The 19,945-nt window shown below is 47.5% G+C and overlaps 1 protein-coding gene across 2 annotated transcripts in view; it reads left to right on the top strand.

Moving 5' to 3' along the window:
* The window catches only part of Dpysl2 (dihydropyrimidinase like 2), a 105,096-nt gene that overhangs the window by 31,376 nt on the left and 53,775 nt on the right, over positions 1-19,945 (top strand). Inside the window, exons 1-3 of one of the 2 annotated variants that reach the window (XM_021181298.2) lie at positions 7,538-7,889; positions 11,080-11,168; positions 13,494-13,678. In XM_021181298.2, the coding sequence (XP_021036957.1) occupies positions 7,851-7,889; positions 11,080-11,168; positions 13,494-13,678 (313 nt within the window). In that variant the 5' untranslated portion in view covers positions 7,538-7,850. Of the gene's footprint in view, positions 1-7,537; positions 7,890-11,079; positions 11,169-13,493; positions 13,679-19,945 lie in introns of those variants that run through there. The other variant, XM_021181296.2, reaches the window with a different exon arrangement.

Genomic DNA, 19,945 nt, shown 5'->3' with positions numbered 1-19,945 from the left:
AGCATGTCCCCAAGTTCAAGGAAATAAAAGTGGAGAGGAAGAGGCTGCGATCTAGAAGGGAGAAGGAATGGGAGCAAATACAAATTCTGGAATAATCCTCAGTTGAACAACCTCCTCCTACCTGACTGGAGGAGAGAAGAGATCTCTGTTCTGGAGTGATACACATCTGTAATCCCAGCACTTGGGTGGCTAAGGCAGAAGGACCAAGAGGCCAAGGCAAGCTGAGCTCTAATGGTGAAATCCTGTCTCTAAAAGGCCAAATGGGGACAAGGGAGACAGAGTAGGTACATGTGATTCCATCCCAGGGACTTGGTACTCTCCAGTCATTATTACTTTCTTGCTGAGCACTGGCCTTGTTAGGTAGATAGTGAATTCCCCAAGGCCAAGCCTGAGCATGAGCCAGAAAGATGGTCAAGTTCCATTAGCTCTTGAGAGATGGGGGCAGGGTGACAGAATCAAGGACATCTATCAGGCCGAGTAACAGAAGGATGCTGTGCGAACGTTGGACCATGAAGTTCACCTGGGAAAGAAGAAGGGATTCTTTCACTCTTGGTGACATTAGTGAGGGAACAAGGGCTCAGACAGCTTTGAGAATGGTCAGTCAAAGTCACTGAGGCCATGAGAATGAAGGCGGGAGGGGCTGGAAGGAGAAGGCCTTCAGGAAGAAGGGGAGGAGACAGGATGTGTATGTATGGATTTCATATGGATTTCAAATCTGGACATTGTGATTGCCTTAGTTAGGGTTTTACTGCCCTGAACAGACACCATGACCAAGGGAACTCTTACAAAGATGACATTTCATTAGGACTGTCTTACAGGTTCAGAGCTTCAGTCCATTATCATCAAGGCGGGAACATGGCAGCATCCAAGCAGGCATGGTGCAGGCAGAGCTGAGAGTTCTACATATTCACCTGAAGGCTGCTAGTGGAATACTGGCTTCTAGGAAGCTAGGATGAGGGTCTTAAAGCCCACGCTCACAGTGACACAGCCACTCGAGCAGGGCCACACCTTCTAATAGTGCCACTCCCTGGGAAGAGCATATACAAACCGTCACAGTGATAGCAGTCAGTGTAGCCAGAATTTTGCTGCTGTAACAAGCAGACCTCAGGTTTTATGACTTTAGCATAGGAGTGATTGGTACATGCCTCAGGTGGGTACTTATATGAAATTCAGTTTAATTTGGGTGAAATAAACCTAAAAAAAAACAAACCTCAATCATTCTAGCTATGTCATAGGGCTCCCCAGCCACATGGGGTGAGAGGTGCCTTGGTTTGGGGCACAGCAGGTACAGCATGTCTCCCTTGCTGCAAGATCTCTGTTGGCAAAGCATCGCTCCCTGATTAGAAAGGGAGTGGGAGACAGACTCTCACTCCAGGAGAGGTTTGCTCTCAGACATGGACACACTCTGTCAGGGTTGCTTTATGAAGTGCTGCTGTGGGGCCAGTTTGCTAAGACTGAAGGTCAGAGGCAACAACTCCTGTCTTGCATGCAAACGTAGGCCAGACTCTGGTAATTCTGTAATTCTGATGAATAGTGAAGATTTAAGAATGTTGGGCCAGTGGGGGATTTCGCCATCTGTTTTTGTCCATTGTGCCCTGAATGTACAGATAGATATACTCACTGTGCATCTAGATCTCCACAGGCCTTTGAGGTGAACGTTATTCTTCCAGTGGGGAGAAACACTAAGCACTGTTTCATTTAAACGTTGGTATCCATCTGTGCTGGTTCTCATGACAGGAAGTCCAAGGCTGCCCGGAGAAACTGGTTTTAGTTGGGGGCAGGGAGGGATAAGACAAGAAAGGGATGGATTTGGGAGATAAGAGGAAGTGTTTTGGAGTGGGGGTCAAGGATAGAAATCAGTGAAGACAGAGATGTCAGGTAGATCAGCCAAACCTTCCTCCCATACAAGGCAGGGCCTGGGTTCTCCAAATCAAGTGCTTTATCATGAAGACAACAGGCTTGCTGAACTAAGTGGCTCTTGGATTTGAATATTTCTCTTGCTCCAGCAAGAAGCTGTGCTTTATTTGAGGCCTCTTTGGGCCTTACTTTCTCCATCTATATGATAGGATGCGAAGCCCTGGTAGGGCTTGGGGGAAGATGAAAGATTTGTATTGATTTTTTTTTTTTTTGGTATTGAATTTGAACTTTGTTGGGGGTCAAATTCAGAACGTTGCACTTTGGGAGCCAACTCTCCCACTGAGCCAGACCTGCACATGGAATATGTGTTCAGGTCTCAGCACCATGACGGTGTCACTCTGTTCTCTGTAGATGCTGGTTCCTACCTTATTAGCTGCACAGTGACATTGCATCCGATTGGACTGATGTTGGAAGCCAGACAAGCTAGCAGTGATATTTAGCCCTCTTTTGTAGAATGAAAGAGCAGGTCACACTGCACTTTGGAGAGGAGAGGAAGTTCTCAGTAGGGGTGAAAGCTTCCTGCTAGCTCATGGTTTCTTGGTTTCCACTCTCAGAAATAGAAGGTTTGGTTCTATGGCTCAGTGTGCAGAGGAGAATAATCTTGCTGAACTCGGCTGTGGAAGACTCAGGCCCTGAGGGTGGAGGCAGGGTCAGATAATTGTGGTAGGCAGACTGGCTCTTATCACTGGGACTTAAAAGCCCTCCCCCAGTGTGAAGCCCCAATGCTCCAGGATAAAGGAGTGAACTATATGCAAACTCTTCATTGGCCACCAGGGGGAAGACCTGAGACAGGAAGGCCAGCTAGGTCTGTGTGTCTCCATCAGGGACAGAGACCTCAAGGACATTCTGTATTCACACATATCGGGGGTGCAGTGTGTGTAATCCTGAGATCCTTTGGGTGGTGTCTGTGCTAACTGGAGGCTGGAAGAGAAAGCTTGATTCTGTTTGCTTCTGTGGAATACCCTGATTTCCTCTGTGTCCCAATACCCGTCTTAGCCTCATGTAGCCAGGGGATCTTCAGGACCCTTTCAGAGCCCAAAGGGGGCAGGCAGTTCATATGGCCCAGTTCTGGTAAAAGCAGTGTATGACTGTCCTGATAATCCTCACTGAGCCACACCCAAAAGATGCACCCACGGAAGGTGGTAGCTGGTCTGGTCTCATGTATGTCTGCCTAGCTGTCCTTTGGCAATCTGGGCCTTTTGGGGTTTCATAGTCAAAAAAGCAATCATCCTTGCCTGCACCCATCTGCAGCCCAGCACCTTGGTCAGAGCCTTTTGATTTTGGCAACCCAGGATCCCTGCTCCTTCTCTTGGTCGCTGTGTCATCCTAACCGGTTGGAGGCTGCAGCCGCAGTGGCTCGGGGGGGGGGGGGGGGGGGGGGGGGCGGTTTTCTTCTTGGCCACATCTAGATTCCGATCTTCCCGTCAGCATTTTGTTTCCGAGTGTCCCTTCCCTGTGATATTCTCAATGTTGGGCTTCCGCAGCGCCTCAGAAGCAGAAATGGTCACTTCAGCTTTCCACATGGAAGGAAAATGAAACTAAGAACCTTGGGGGGCTGGGTCTGGACGGATGCCATATTGGGCAAACTACTGAGGAACTGAGAGCAGCTAGCTAGTCACCCTGGAGCATCAGAATGCCAGCCGTCAGCTCACCACCCCACTTCCTGGCATAAGCATCTTATAAAGCCAGGGTGGGTGTTATCTCTACTCCATTCATGTCCACAAGCCATCTTTTCAAAACAAAGCTCTCCTGCTGCACTCTTGACAAGGGTGAGCTGTCAGCAAGACTTTGTCACAAGTTCTTAGCTCTGTGAGTGCAAAGAGAGAAAGAAAGAAGGAAAGAAAGAAAGAAAGAAAGAAAGAAAGAAAGAAAGAAAGAAAGAAAGAAAGAAAAGAGATCTACCCTCCACCCCCAGGCTCGGGGCTGAGTTACACCACACAATATAGGAGGCACATAGGACAAAGGTATGGATAAGGGAGGAAGGATGAAGAATGATGGAGAGGAAGGAACAGCTTTAGAGGATGAGGGTGTGGCTACACAAGAGAGCGCTTGCCCAGCAAGCACAAGGCCCTGGGTTAGAGCCTTTCTCTGTCCACTCTACTCAAAATATAACTTTAGAAAATATAGTCATGGGGATATTTTCCTAGGGGCTCCTTCTATGATTCTGAGGTTCATTTCAAGATTAATGAGGCTCCTGGCAGTTTGTTAGGAGAAGCAGCATAAACCATAGGCAGCTTTGTTCCTTGTCCCCTCTTCCCACAAGAACAAGCTTTGCGAACAAACTTCCACTGACGTTCCAAGGACCAGGGGGTGGGGGTGGGGGGCTGTGTGGCTGGAACCAAGACCCAGCACAGTGACTGTGCCCAAAATAAACCGAGTCTGGTGTGGTTTTTGGCATGGTGGTAATGTGGAAAAGCCTTTTGGTTTTTCCCTTAACAACGAAGCGACAAAGCCTATTTATTTATGTACCAATCATTAACACATGCTATGGGATCAGGCCGCATGCTGCACAGCATCTATTTTATCTGAACAAAACAAAACAAAACAAAACAAAAACACCCCAACCAAACAAAAACCAGAAGTGAAAGAAAGCACAATGTGCTTTTCTACTTCTTTTTTTATTTTGAGATACGGTCTTGGTAAGCTGGCCAGACCAGCAGTGAATCTTGTGTTTCTCCTGTCTCGGCGTCCTGAGTAGCTGCAGTTACAAGCCTATGCCACTAGGCCCAGCTAAAGGCCACTGGGCTCTGAGCACGTAGGCAAACACTCTTACTATTGGGAGGTGTCTTTTTCTTCTCTGCAAGAAGAGGTTTGCTTTGGAGCTCTGTGTACCCGCTGAGCATGGGGACTGTCTGGGAGTCCAGGGGGCGGCTGAAGTCAGTCTCAACTTCCCCTTCAGCTTATTCCCCAAGACTGCACCAGATGCTTGGGGTGTTACTACCATAAGGACTGTCTCACAGGGACACCAATGCTTGCCCTTTCCTGGTGTTGGGTGAGGAATTGTAGGGAGGTGGGCTCTGGAAGAGACTGTGAATGCAGAATAGATAGATTCATCCTTGCTGTCAAGCATTTAACTTTTAAACACCCAGAAGTCTTGGAGACTGGCACCAATATCCTATTCCCAGATAATGATTTCCTAGGAATTTTCCATTGAGTGTCTTTACAGAGAGCTATCAGTTACAGTTCATGGTAACCGATCGGTCAGTCTAGATGCTTCTTTCTCATCCCTTTTTATGTTCCTGCATTGAATTGAGCAGAAAGTTCACTAAGCTATGCAACTACAAGTATTTTCCTTCATTAATTAAAGTTATTTTTTTCCCGGGGCCTTCTATGTGCCAAATACTCTCTTAAGCTCCAGCCAGAGCAGATAAATCAGGTTTAACCTTCTGTCTCTGGACATTTATGGGCAGAAATGTCAATTATCATGGCTTAAGAACCTTGCATGTCTGGCTATAGGAAGGAGCTTGACACTAATGAGATGGATAGATAGAACAAAACAAAATATTTCACAGCAAATTGGTAAATAACAAGATGAATCTAAATCCATTAAGATCAAGTGCAGGAAAGTGCAACAAAAACAAACAACGTAACTAGAGGCTATTTTGTTTAAATTAATGTGAATCTCATTAACCTTGCCTAACAAGTAGTTATTTTCCCCTGTGATTTAATAGGGCCCTCCTCCTGCTGACTGCTAGCTGAAACTTACAGTGGGCTTTCATGGAAAGTTTTGCTTTATTTTCATCGATCCACCTATCTTTCTATCTTCCATCCATCATCTATCTATCTATCCTTCTATCTATCTATCTACCTACCTACCTACCTATACTGTCTAGGTGGATCTTGATCCAATCTATGTATGTATGTATGTATGTATGTATGTATCCATTCATCCATCCTTCCATCATCTATCTACCTACCAACCTACCTATCTATGATACTGTCTAGGTGGATCTTGAGCCAATCTATCTATCTATCTATCTATCTATCTATCTATCTATCTATCTATCCATCCATCCATCCATCCATCCACCCACCCACCCACCCATCCATCATCTATGTATGAATGTAATACTGATACTGCCCAGGTGGATCTTGATCCTCCTTTCTCTGCATCCTGAGTGCTGGGACTACAGCGCCTACCTAGTGGCTGACACTAGCACTTAGGTATCAGCTAGCCCAGCTAGTGCACATTATCCAGTTGGAACAGGACATAGGGACTGGCTTCTGTTTTCAAGATGCACAGCTCAAATCAGAACTTAAAAGTGAAGACTGCCTCATAACCCTCCCTCAGGGACTGTAGATTTTTAAGGCAGGGGTTGAAAGGGTGAATTTTACACCTCCTTTGAGACTAGAAAGGCAGAAGACCCCTACTGTGTGGCCAGGTGCAGACAAGACACAACAAACAAACAAACAAACAACAAACTGGGAAATATAGAGCCTCAGAACAATTCTGTCTTTATCTGGCTAATTCTTGCTCAGCAGGTGTGAATCAGATAGACAGATAACTTCCTTCCCGAAAGGGCGCCAGATGACCTAGATTAAGCAGTGTCTACACGTATTCTCTGATCTCAAGGTGAGAAGGTCAAAGCCATGCCTTAGCAGAAGTTCTGTCATCTGCCTAGAGAACCTTCCTTCTGTCTACTGCACTGTTAGATCTTTAGCCTGGTTTGACAGTCAAAGGCTCTCAGGTCTATTTTTCCACTAGGATCATTAGGGGAGGCCTGGTACACCCTTAGTGACTAGAGGTTCTGTTTCTCCATGACTGAGTTTCTTCTTTCTGTGGGATATAACCTCTCCTATCTCTTGTTATTGCTTCTTCATAACCCATTTCGTTGCTTCGGGCTTTAGGAAATAAACTACAACAGCTTTTCCTCCCTAGATCTGCAAGCGCCACAACTACACAAAGGAGAGAGTCTTGGAGTGCTAGCCAGGAGGTCGGCCAGGGTGCTAGACCGGGTCCTTTTGCCCCACAGCGCTGACCTCCATCTCTTCTTGGTAGCCGGCAGTCACAAAAAACAAAAAAACAAAAAACCAGTTTTGGGGCGGGGCGTCCGGTGCCCGGTAGCCCAAGACCTTCCCGGATGCCGTCCTCGTCCCTCCAGCCGGCAGTCTCCTGCCGCAGCAGCCGCTGCAGGGCGGAGGCCGCGCTTGATGAGCAGGGCGGGGGAAGCCGCGGTGCAGTCGCGCGCTCGCCGTCAGCGAGGCCATTGGCTCTGCGCAGTCACCCCACGCGGGGCTGCAGCGGCGGCCTCCGCGGATTGGCGCGCGGGCAGGCGTGTGCATGCCGCCCGGGCTGTACCGAAGCCCCTCCGTCGCGGGCTTGCGCCCCCTCCTCACCCTCCCGGGACGATCACCCCTCCATTGTGCCCTGCATTGCAGATGAAGCATCTGGGGCCGCCGCCAGCCGCAGCCGCCGCTCGCCCGCCCGGGCTCACAGAAAGGGCGCGAAAGGCGCGCTCCCAGCTCGGGCGCACGCACCGCGCCCTGCGCGCACTGCAGCAGTTGCTGCCTGGGCGCTGCGCCCCGCCCCGCCTATCTCATTTGCATATCCCACGATTCTGACCAATCAGTGAGCGCCTCTCGCGAAGCGGATGGCTTTTGCCTGGGAGGAAAGGGAGTGGCTGGTGGCGCAGGCGCGATCGAGGCCGACTGGAACCAAGGCTTTTATTGCTGTAGTTTATTTCCACCCCCTTCCCTCCTGTTCTCTCTCCCTCTCTTTCTTTTTTCCGCCCTAGCTGGATCTGTGTTGGAGGAGAGGAAAAGAGACAGAGGATTGCATCTGTTTTGAAATCTCCTAATAGCAAGACCAGTTAAAGGATTGTACCTTTTTCCTACAAATATAAATATATATATTTTAAACCAAGTCTTTTTTTCCGGCTATCTTTGCTTTAAAGCTGTCCTCTTGAGATTACTTCCTCCCGCCCCCCGGAGAGATGTCTTATCAGGGGAAGAAAAATATCCCACGCATCACGGTAAGTTTGGTACTTGAGAAAGGCCAGCAACCTTTTGTAACATAGACTGTCTAAGAAATGTATTTCAAAGGCGAAGGAATGAGACTCAACTTTTCCTTCTTGTTGCCAACGTAGGCGATGGTGGTGAAGGTGGGGGTTGGGATTGAAGATGCAATAACAGTTATAAGGCACGCAATTTGCAAGGCATTGAAATAGGCGCGAGAATGCAGGGAGGTAGCCTTGGGTAGCGCGCCAGATCCGCTGTATCTTTCATTGTCAGCACGAGATGCTGCAGCGCTGCCCGCGGGGTGCAAGCAAATGGATGCCAGATTGAATATGCATGGTCGACGCTCTGATATTGTTCTCCGGCTGCGAGCGGAGAGGCTGGGATCCGGGAGCTTGGTGGTGGGGAGCTGGGAAAACAGATTCTCCCGTTTCTTCCGCCCCCTCCAGAAAGAGCTTTCTGGAGCCTTCCTCCTGTGAGAAAGAGCAAGTTCCAGCCCGGAGGCGTCATGACAGGGAGGGATGCTGGAAAGGGCAGGGTGAATCGGGATGATGAGGAGGGAAGGGAGGATCGGGACTCAATGATGAGCAGAGAAGGGCGGAAGCTTTTTGTGGACACGGAGGACCGGTGGAACCCTCTGGTTTGAGGCTGGGGTCTTGGCAGGGTTTCCGGCTCTCTTTTTCGTCTTTTCTGCTCCTTCCGCCACCAAGGAGGCGGCCGTGGTGGCGCATACAAAGCGGGCTGGTCGGGTGGGCGCTGGGGACAGCAGCGAGCAAGCTCGCGGAGGTAATGGCGCTGGCTGCGACTCGCGACTCACGCAGATGGCCCGGCTGGTTCCAGACAATGATCGTGGTGGCCGAGGTGCCGTCCTCTTTCAGGGCCTCCATCCCCGACAAGCATCTCTGCGAGGAATTTACGATGCTTCGGGGATGCAGAGGGTGGTGCCCTGCCCTCCCCCTCTCTTTGCATCTTTTACTGAAAAAAAAAAAAAAAAACCAAAAAACCAAAAAACTCCCAGTCTAATTTTCTACATCCTTGGAGATTCCAGGCAGGGAGAATCGCCAAGGAAATTCATTGTTATATAATGCTGTGCGATAGCACTGGCCAGGTTGGACCCAGGGATATGCAGATGCAAAGGCATCTCAAATAGGAAAGATGAGTTTTAAGGCGGGATTTGAGGATGAGATTTTGCTCTGCTTGTCTCTGGGACCCTGGGACCTCGGCCTCTTTTTCCTTGGTGCACAAGGACACACCCATCTGCAGTAGGAACTGTTGCCCAGAGGAGGGGGCGTGTGCCTGGGGTTTCTAGCTTGGGCTGAGTTGTTTTTAGGCGAGGGTGGGTACTGGGTACTAGCCTTTTCCCAAGGCATCCCCCCCCCCCAACCCTTGCGCGCAAATCCTCGGTACCAGATCCCAAAGGACTGACACACCGGACGCATGTTAAATGTTCATCGCGCTGAAGGATGGCATCTGGGCAGTGGGGGTGGGGAGATTTCCAGCAAACCTCACGATTTGCTGTTTTCGTGCACGATCAAGACAAAATCTTTTTGACAGTATGGAAGGGGAAAATAGGCAACCACCAAGACTACTTTTTAAAAGAGTGCCCTCTCCATCCTTTAAAGTTATCTAGTTCTGTGCCCTAGGACCTATTGGTTCAATCCCTCTGTCACTGTGGCCAGTCTCTTATGTAAGAAGCCTTCTAGAAGGCTCTAGATCGAACAGACTAGAATTCTGACTCCTCCCCTGCCCGTTGGCTGGGAACTCAACGGTGATGTTTTGTGACAGGTATTGCTATGAGGCAGGGGAGGTGGTAAAGAGCAGGACTTCTTGCCTCTGAGACCACAGACAGTTCCCTCAGGGGAGAAAGGAGGGACCCTTGCAGGCTGAAGCCTCAGTTTCCTCACAGTAATAGAATCTTGCTCCATTCACTCCAGAGAAGTTCCAAGGCTCTGATAGCATGATATGTATGTGGGGTAGGTTTAATAAAGATTTTTTGGTTAACCCTCTCCGTGTTGATGGTTTTCAAGGGCTTTCCCAATGCCTTCACCTGAATAGATGACCCTACAGTGTAAAACTAAACTGATTTAGTTTTTCAACTTAACAGAAACAATAAATATTTTCCAAGCCCAATAATGGCTACACTTGTGCACCACTGTATCTTGTTTTCTTTGTTCTGTAGCATTCTATGAATCTTTTAAGGGAACTCTATAGTTTCCTTTTCTTGGTAGTTGCAAAATGCAAGTGGCACTTTCTGAGATTGTACTTTGTAACCGAGTTCTGGGTTGACTCTTATCTAGATGAATGCTGTTCTGAAAAGTGCAGCACAGGGCATGGCTCTGCTTGCACAGTTTATACCTATTCTGAAATAATAAACCTGTACATCCTCCCAACCCGAGGTGGTGACACTGCATGCATTCCGCCCACAGTATTTTGGATAGCTGTGCATCAGAACAAAGCGGGCTTTTTTTTTTTTTTTTTTTTTTACATGCTCTTGGCTTTTTCAGTTGGATTATCGTTAATTTTTGTTTTTTGTTTTTGTTTTTAAATAAAAGTGGACCAACCATCTGTAGTGGTATTAGACATAAAATCACCCGCATCTCTAATTTATCATGAAGCTCTTTTTCTACCTGTTAAATGGGTGTGTGTTTTTATAGCTCCTCCCCTGCCCACTGCACTTGCTGTGATTCACCACACAGATAAATGAGGACAGAGTGGACGCGCTGAGCTGAAAACTTGTTATGGCCGATGTTCCTGTGTTTGTGTAGCATATGCTATGACAACAGACATTTGGTCACTTTTCCCCAACAAAAACTTTGCCAAGACATGACTTTCCTACATATGGGTGGAATTTTCTTTAATTAATTATTTATTTCTTAAAAGATGAGGTTTAGCCAAATATAATTTCAGAAGGATTGTCTTCTTTTGCTGGGGTGTTCTGTAATGCCCCTTTTTGTTTTGGAGTCTAAGGCGTTCTTTAAAAGGTGTTTGTCAGGGGTGAGCGCTGTCAGTGCCTTCTGATGAATCAGGCAATGAACGGCTTGCCTAGCGTAGGTTCACCTTGGTTAAGGTACCTTCCAAAATCTCCGGGCTTTGAGCATCACTCTTGAATGGCAAAAAGCATGCCCTTTACCTCCCTTTCCTTGGGACGGATTGATGCTTCTCCTGAGGCAGTTATGTGTTGTGACTTGGTTCCCCTCTCTGTTACAGAGCGATCGTCTTCTGATCAAAGGTGGCAAGATTGTGAATGATGACCAGTCCTTCTATGCAGACATATACATGGAAGATGGGTTGATCAAGTAAGTACGATTCATTGCTATGTGGATATATATATATATATATATATATATATATATATATATATCCCCCCCCCCCCCCCCCCCCGCTTCCCAGGGTTCCTAAGCTGCCACTTCTTTCATGTAGTAGTCTCAAGCTTTAATGACTCCAAGAGTCACTGAGCTTGGGCTGGGAATGTTGTAACATTGGTAGAATGTGCATCTGGCATCAGTCAGGCACTGCCAAGAACCCAAAAGTGACCAATTTAGCATATTTTAAGCTTGTTTTTATTGGTGGTAATTAATAAATTTGGGGATTCAGATTTGGGGAAGTCGAAGTCACAGCACACACAAACACCCATGTATTATGTAATCTACTATTTTTAACAGAGGTGACCCAGCGTCCTCCTGTTGCCAGTTCATATACTTGGTTTGTGATAGGCTACACTGTAGTTATTTGGGATGGAGTACTCAGGCATAGGACATAAATGTGGAATGCAGCCTGTCCTGTTAAGATGTGTATCTGCTTGCTTAGTCAGGAAGGGCCACAGGACACTGAGTTAATTACCAGCACCTCAGACAAATGACTGCCTAATCCTAGAAGGATTTTAGATTACATTTATTTTTTTAAAACATTTTTTTCTTTTAGATTTATTTTATGTATATCAATATGTTGCTTCTATGTATGTATGTGCACCATGGATGTGCCTGTTGTGCCCTTGAAAGTCAGGAGAGGGTATTGGATCCTGTGAAACAGGATGGTTGTGAGCCACCTTGTGGGTGCGGGGAATTGAACCTATGTCTTCTGCAAGAGAAGCAAGTGCTCTTAATCCTTAAGCCATCTCTCCAGCCCTAAGGTTCAATTCTTGAAGTGGTTCCTAGCACAGATAAGACCACCCTGTGTTGCTTGTGCACTGGGTTCTGGGTTTGGGTATTCTGGGACTCTGGAGGGTTAATTGAACAGTGTATAACAATATCTTCATGCCTTTCCTCTGGGGACAGCTCACAGGCTCTGGAGAGAGAGAGAACACATCTGCTCAAAGACAAACATCACAGGGAATGACATCTTTTAAATAAGCAGTGTTCATCAAACTCCAGCAGCAAGTGAGCCTGGAGAAGGGCGAGCTGGACAGGCTCTGATTGCTTGGAAGCTCATACCCTGACTTAGGAAGCCAAAATGGATCTTAACGTTTCCATAGCTAATGCTTTCTCCATGTGTGTTTGTCTGTAACAGTCCCAGCTTTGAGCAATCACAGGCTATGACTTTCTTATTCCTTTGGCATCCCACTCATAGGAGAGTGTGATGGGTCTGGCTGAAGGACACTGGCTTGGAATGGAACAGCCTGATGATGCTATTTTTAGGATAGTTCATTTGTCTGAGAAATTCAGCTCTTCCTTTTTTTTCATTCTTCTTTTTAAAAATTGGTGGAAAGATGTAGTAAAATTAAAAAAAAATTTTTTTTTTTAATAGGATGAGGAGATCTTGTCTCAAGGATAAAACTCTACAGCCGGGTGTGGTAGCACACACTTTCAATCCCACATCTTCGGAGGTATAGGCAGGCTGTTCTCTGAGTTTGAGGTTAACTTGGTCTACATAGGGAGTTCTAGGGCAGCCAGGGCTCTGTAGAGAGACACTGTCTCAGATACAACACAACACACAAAAACCTCACAAACAAAAAGAGCCGCCCTCCCCACAGTGGGTATGATGAGCGTCCCCAGCACCGCCACCATGGATGTTTGTTTTCTTACCTTTATCTGAGTCCATGAGCACCTGCTTTCCACATTGTAGTTGCTGGAATTAGTGTTTACTTTTTCCTTTTTTTTTTTTTTTTTTTTTTTTTTTTTTTTTTTTTAGCTTTTGCTCTCTCTCTCTCTCTCTCTCCAATCTACCACCTCCGTTTTTCCCACATTGAAAAGGAAAAATAGGGCAAACAGATGTTGGGAGAGAGAGTCAGCTCTAGAGTGAGTTGTTATTGGAAAACTAGCCGAATGGGGGTTGTCAGGAGATGGTGGAGCGAATGTTATGCAAGTGTTTTGGGGCTTTGTCATTATTCAATCTTAGAGGTTTCTGATAACTTGGCATTGAATGGGGAATTTGCTGCCTCGTGTAAGTTACTGTTGGGTTTAGTCCAGGTGGGCTAGGAACTCACTCTGTAGCCAAGGCTAACCTTGAACTAGATATAATTCTCATGTCAGCCTTTCAAGCGCTGGGATTATATGAGCCCCTGTGCCTAGCTTCCTAGTTCATTCTGCATCTTCTCTTGAGGATGAGGAGTGGGCGGGGGCTCCCATGAAAGATTAGAGTAACATTTCCCTGGCACCTCTCTCTCACCAACTCTGCTTTCTTAGGCAAATAGGAGAAAACCTGATTGTACCAGGAGGGGTGAAGACCATCGAAGCCCACTCCAGAATGGTGATTCCCGGAGGGATTGACGTGCATACTCGCTTCCAGATGCCTGACCAGGGAATGACATCAGCTGATGACTTCTTCCAAGGAACCAAGGCGGCCCTGGCTGGGGGAACCACCATGATCAGTAAGGCTTGGGCACCATCGCTTTTAACCTGGATTCAGGGCAGTCTGAAAATGAGCCTGTGACACTAGAATCTTCCCTTGGGTGAACGGAGCAGAGGTTTGATCTACCCAATAAGGAGACCACAGAGAGTGAACTGTCTTTATTTCCTTAGCCTTACTTTCTGCTAAGCTTTGCTCCTGCAGTTGAACTTGATGGTGAGCTTCTGCGGCAAGGTAGAGGATGAGAGGAGGCCTAGCTGCTTGATTGTCTTTGACACTTTCATCCTCCTTGACCTCAAAATGTGTCTGGATTATGAAAGTATGGCATTTGAAGTTATAAATATTAGATTATAAAACTTCTAACGGTTCTTCTCAGAATGAAGATAGAATAGGGAAGAATTTTCTGTTTTTTGTTTGTTTGTTTGTTTGTTTGTTTTTCTTTTTTTTTCCAGACAAGGTCTTAAGTAGCCCAGGCTGGCCTCAATCCCTCTGTACTATACCTGAGGTTTGTTCCTGATCTTCATGTCCCTGCCTCCCAAATGCTGGGGTGATAGGCATATGCCACCATACTCAGACGCAATGGCGTGTTCGCCTGAAACCTCTATTCCAATGACAGGGAGGTCCATCAAGAGAGTACTATTCTATTCTGCTCTGGACACTGAATGAGATGGGCTACTGTGCTGGGAACAAGACCCACTGATACGCTTTGTCTGCGAGACAGGAAAGCTGTAGGCACCCACAGTGGTGCGCTTTTACGGCATCCCTCTCAGGGTTTTGTGTTCTGGATTCAACCAAGTCTAAATTGTATTCGCCAGACACGGCAGCTGTGTTCAGAGCTCGCTTGTGAGTGGTTTGAGTCCAGCAAGCCTTTTGACTGGTGGGCTGGGGGAGGTGAAGGAGCTGCACAGTGGCCTAGCAGAGTCCTTTGTTAGAAAGGAACGTTGTCCAAAGACAGAAGTCAGTTCTCTGTGTCATGGAGGGAAAGTTTAGCGGGTTGGGACCAACACTGAAAGAGCCTCAGTTTGTGCTTTTTGAGGCCTGTCTTCCTGGGTGTTTTTTCAGTGATGACTGTGGCTTTGGGGGTCTCATCATTTTCCTGAAACCAGAGGCGTAATGTCCTGTGGCTCCTGCATTTTAAATTAGACCCAACTCTCTGTTGTTCCTACCATCCTGGTTTTCAGTCTGAAGTGTTGGGGACAGCCCTCTGTTCCCAGACAGATCCTCCAGGGGTGGTTCTTGCTGCTCTGCCTTGGGAGTGATGTTCTTGGGAGAGCCCTTCATGGACACCCCCATCTTGGCTTGCTGGTCTCTTTGGCTTCTTGGCATCCCACTGGCTGAGTGGTCACTTTCTGATCCCTCCCCATTTTTTTCTGAGTGAACCAAAAGAAATCCAGACCACTCTAATATCAGCTAGAAAGGCCAAATCAGGGTGGTAACCAGCCTTGAGTCGAGGTGGACACCAAGGAGGCCTGTGCTGTGGCCTCTGTGGATTAGCATTCCACAGACAACATTTTCCCAGGGAATGGTCGGTTACACTAAGCATTGCCATGCCTCTGTGACAGGAAAGTACCCTTCACTAGGAATCAGGAGTCTAGGGATCTGGTCTCTTCTCAGCATGAACTTGCTGGGCATTAGATCTCATCTGTACAGTAAGTATTTACATAGCTAATACTTTCTTCCCATTCCCACACTAACAATGCAATATATATATATATATATATATATATATACACATACATATACATATATACATATACACACACATATATACATATATGCAAATATATTTATATAAATATACTTATTTATATATACGCTATATATAAATATATATAAACATAATTATGTGTCTATTTTCCTGTAGCCACCTGTACTTTGCTCTGCAGGTGCAGAAGGGCTTGTTTCCTCTCAGACTCATTGGGAAGCCAGAGGAGAGCCTGGCATGCATTGTCTATCACTTCCTCCTGTCTCTGCCATTGCTCCTTCACTCCTTGCACTTGTTCTGAGCTTCAGCTCCAGTCTGTTGGAACTTGTGTCTTCCCAACCCTCCCCTGCTGCAGGCCATATCCCTTCTTGCTACCCTGACGTCCCTTTGGCCTTCTCACTCCCTCACTCAGTACCTGTGGGCTTCTTCTTCCTTCCCTGGGTGGAGGCACCGTCCCTTACGATGGTCCCTTACGATGGTCACTACGGGGAGAGGCACAACAGCTGGCTCTGTCTTTTGGGATGGCATGTGATAGCGCCAATTTGGGTTTAAGATGCAGTCCTTTTGGCTCAATAGCAAAGGGGGCTCGATGAACGAACAACCTCATGGAACAAGGGCCAAGCCTATCTCTCAGCAGTAGAACTTGAATATTCGAGGTCCTGAGTTTGAATCACAGGTTGTAAAACCCGGGTAGAACCATACCTTATGAAAGGTGGAGAGGGAAAGACAGAGGGTAATCAGGTGACATGGTGTGCTCCGAGCTGTCACACCCAGCCTCTGTCAAATTTTGTAGTTTGTGAAAAAATGCCAGCGACTCATGCGAAACTTCATCATGGTTGCTGATGAGGACTGGATACTCAGCAGCCCACTGCCTTTCCCCTGGAGAGGAGCTGTAATGATGCAGGTGAGAAATTGGGATTTTTTTTTCCTCCTGTATTCCGCTTGCTGGGTGCACATACATTCTTCTTGGCTTAAGTGTGTGGCCAAAGCTTGCTCTGCAGGGCAGGGGCATAGCTTCAAGGAACTCAGGGCACACTTCTTTAAAGAGCCCCCTCGCTTCCTGGATACACATTGAGCCAGGAGGGAAGGCTTTGGGTGTTTTGAGTTGCACACTTGATGAGCCTCTGGCTGTTGTAGAAACGGCAGCTGGGTGAACTGGTACAAAGACTGCCCCTCTCCTCCTCTCACCTCCTCTAATCCCTGTCAGCTGCACAGGGGGCGGGGGTGTGTGTGTGTGTGTGAATCTTCACCTCTCTCCTTGCTGGCTTCGGTTTTTCTGTCCCTGGAGGCTCTGTTTCCATCTGGCAAGGCTCTACTTGCTGAAGAAAATGCAGCCGAATGTTCCCGTGTAAAGAAGGTGACACATCACTGGATTACTAGCAGAACATGTCATTACCATAAAGCCAAGCTCCTGTTGGGCCTTACACAATGGGACCTTTGTGAGGGACCCAGAGGAGGGTGGTAGGGTGCCCTTTGCCCTTTCTGTCCAGGGATGGGTGGGCAGAGACACCAGACATAACCCGCTGGTGGCATCCAGACTGGCCCCACAGTCGTGGTGGTTGGTGGCTGGAGGTGGCTGCTTGTGGGGGTGACTGGAATGCTGCTTTAGAAAAATGGGGATTGGTTCTACAACCCCCACAAGGATACTAAAATTTGAGAGCACGCAAGTCTCTTATGTAAGAATGGCATAGTATTTACATGTCTCCTACACACAACTTCCTGGAGACGTGGAATAACCTCTAAATTATTCCTAACGGCTGATAGCAATATAAATGCTGGAGGAAATTGTTGTCCTGCTGTGTTATTTCAGGGTGTGTCCTAGTTTGCTTTCCTGTGGCTGTGATAAACATGATGACCAAAAGCATCTTGTGGAGGAAAGGGTTTAAGTCAACGTACGCTTCCAGGTCACAGTCCATCTTCGAGAGAAGTCAGGACAGCAACTCAAGCAGAAACTCTGGAGGGATACTGCTTACTGCTCCTTCTGCCTCGCGCTTAACTGACTTTCTTATACAGCCCAGGCCTGTCTGCTTAGGGATGGTGCTGCCCACAGTGGGCAGGGCCCTCTCATGTTGATCATTGGCCGAAGGCCAATCTGATGGAGACAATTCTCTAGTTGAGGCTCTGTCTCCCCAGGGGACTCTGTGTTGTCAAGTTTGCAACAAAAAAACCAGCACAGGGCTTGATGACAAGAAAAGTCCACACTTGTTCAGTAAGATGAAATAAAAGGAAAAAAAAATGGACCCGGAATTAGTTGACTTATCAGATTTACTGTGTGAATACAGAGCACAGTTGAGCTCTCTGAAGCCTGTGCTGGCTTCTCAGGACAAATCTCCAAGGACAGAAGTTACTGTGCTGACCTAAGTTCAAGGCTTTTCTTGGAGGTGTGGAACCTGGGCACAGTGCACCCCGGTGACTCCTCTGCTGTGTCTCCAGTGCCCAATTCCAGAGCATTGCCTCATGGTTACGCTGGCTTGGTTCCCAGAGTCTCCTTGGATCTTCAGGAGTTCTAGTGCATGTTGCTCTATTTCCACATTTGCTTTCTGTTCCTGTAGTTTGGCCCCAGCCCTCTGTGGCTGGAATCGTTCTCTCCAGGCTTTGTTCTTGCTGTCTCTTTTCTCTGAATCCTTCAGTGGTCCCCAGCCTCCACTCCCATTGACTTTTTTTTTTTTTTTTTTTTTTGGTTTTTCGAGACAGGGTTTCTCTGTATAGCCCTGGCTGTCCTGGATCTCCCTCTGTAGACCAGGCTGGCCTGGAACTCAGAAATCCACCTGCCTCTGCATCCCAAGTGCTGGGATTAAAGGCATGCGCCACCACTGCCCGGCTCCCATTGACTTCTTGATTGCCCTCTCGTCTGCCTATGAGAATCCTTACTCCCTCTGAGGTTCAGCATTGGTGCCCTCTGTCTGCAGTTCATAACTTCTTTGAATCCTGGCAAAAGATGGGCTTTTATCTCATCCTTTGTGACACTTAGTTTCTTGTAGTGTGTCTGTTGAAACCTTTTGTTTTGTTTTCAAGTTTTTCACCCAACCAGTGTCAGTGCTAAGAGGGAAGGATGATAGCTGGCTGGCTAGCTGGCTGAATAAATAAAAGAAAACTCAAAGGAGACTTGATTTGAGTGATGCTGTGTGACTGAGCCAGGTGTGTTTCAAAGACACCTGTGTGTCTTGTGCTCACTATGATGACAGAGGCTGCTCTAGCCACACACACACCCCACCACCAATACCAGTGCCATGCTTAGCTCTGCCAGCAGTTGGGGAGAGCCCAGAGCTCAGGCGTGTAAGCCTGTGGTTGTGGACTAGGCAGGCTCTTTACCCTGAGCTGTTCTTGGGTAAGTGCTCACGATGGTCTGCATAGCAAAGAGAGCTTGCTCTCTGAGGACTGTAGCTGTAGGAGAAGTCACATGACCCTAGAGACCCTGCTGGACCCTTTGGGCTTGTCCTAGGCCTCTTGGTGGATGGAGGAAACTTGAGAGGACGTGGCTCAGGAGTGCCACTGTGGTACATCCGTTGCTTGTCATTTGTTCATCCATGTGGCATTCGGGTTTGCTCCCCGCCAGTGGCAGGCCTACGTGTGAATACCCAGTGTAAGCTGGATGTTTCTGTAATAGATACTTTGATTATTCCCTTTGTAGGGCTCATTTGACTCTGGTTAGAAAGTGTTTAGAGAACACCCAACCACATCACACTGAAGTTTTCAAGTTCAGGACCAAAGTTGTCACCACAGAATCTGCCTGTGGTCTGATTTAGAAAGCCACGCTATCCGATGGACTGTCCGAGTGGGTGTACGCTGCACCCCACCCCCCCAGCTTCTTATCTCTCCCAAGCCTCACATGGATTAAGTCACACGATTCACCTAAGGACATGAAGGTCTTTTCTAGACTTGCTCAGGTGTCATTGACTAGCTGGATTGGAAGGTTTTGTCCATGGCTGGGCCAATCACTTGCTATCTGTTGCTGAGGACAATAGGGAGACGTGTCCTGGAAGAGGACAGAGTTCTTCCCAATGGTCCAGAAATCATGTCTGCAATGGATTCTCTCTTGAAGGAGCCCCGGGTGTCTCTCTTGTATCCTCTTTTTGAGCTGGCAGACATAGCCTTAAGGATCAATCTGGCTTAGGAACGGATGGTCTCCATCTCCTGAAACATCTCCCTCCTCCTGGATCTCAGTCTCTGCTCTGTTCCTGGGGCTTGCACACAGATCTGGGAGAGTCTCAGTTTTGCTTCCAGAGCTCCCCAGTTTCCCTAGAGTTTTCAGACTGTTGGGAACTTTCCATCCATCCCATTAGTAAGAGTGAACGCCAGAACAACAACAGCAGGAGAACAACACTTCCTCTGGCTCCTGTATTGGTGACTTTTCAGTCACTATAATAAAATACCATGACCAGTGTAACGTACAGGAGGAACGGCTTATTTTGTTTTATGGGCCCAGAGAAATAAGCGTTCATTATAGCGGTGAGGCCTGGCAGCCAGCAAGCAAGCATGGAGGCAGGACAAAGAAACTACTCAGCCATCAGCGCAAAGCGGAGAGCAAATGAAGTGGCCTGAGGATTTTAGAAGGGAGGGAGGGAGGGAGGAAAGGAGGAAGGG

Source organism: Mus caroli, chromosome 14 (assembly GCF_900094665.2).
Source record: "Mus caroli chromosome 14, CAROLI_EIJ_v1.1, whole genome shotgun sequence".
Taxonomy (NCBI): Eukaryota; Metazoa; Chordata; class Mammalia; order Rodentia; family Muridae; genus Mus; species Mus caroli.
The sequence above is the reverse complement of the archived record's forward strand: the minus strand, read 5'-3'. Positions and strand labels throughout refer to the sequence as shown.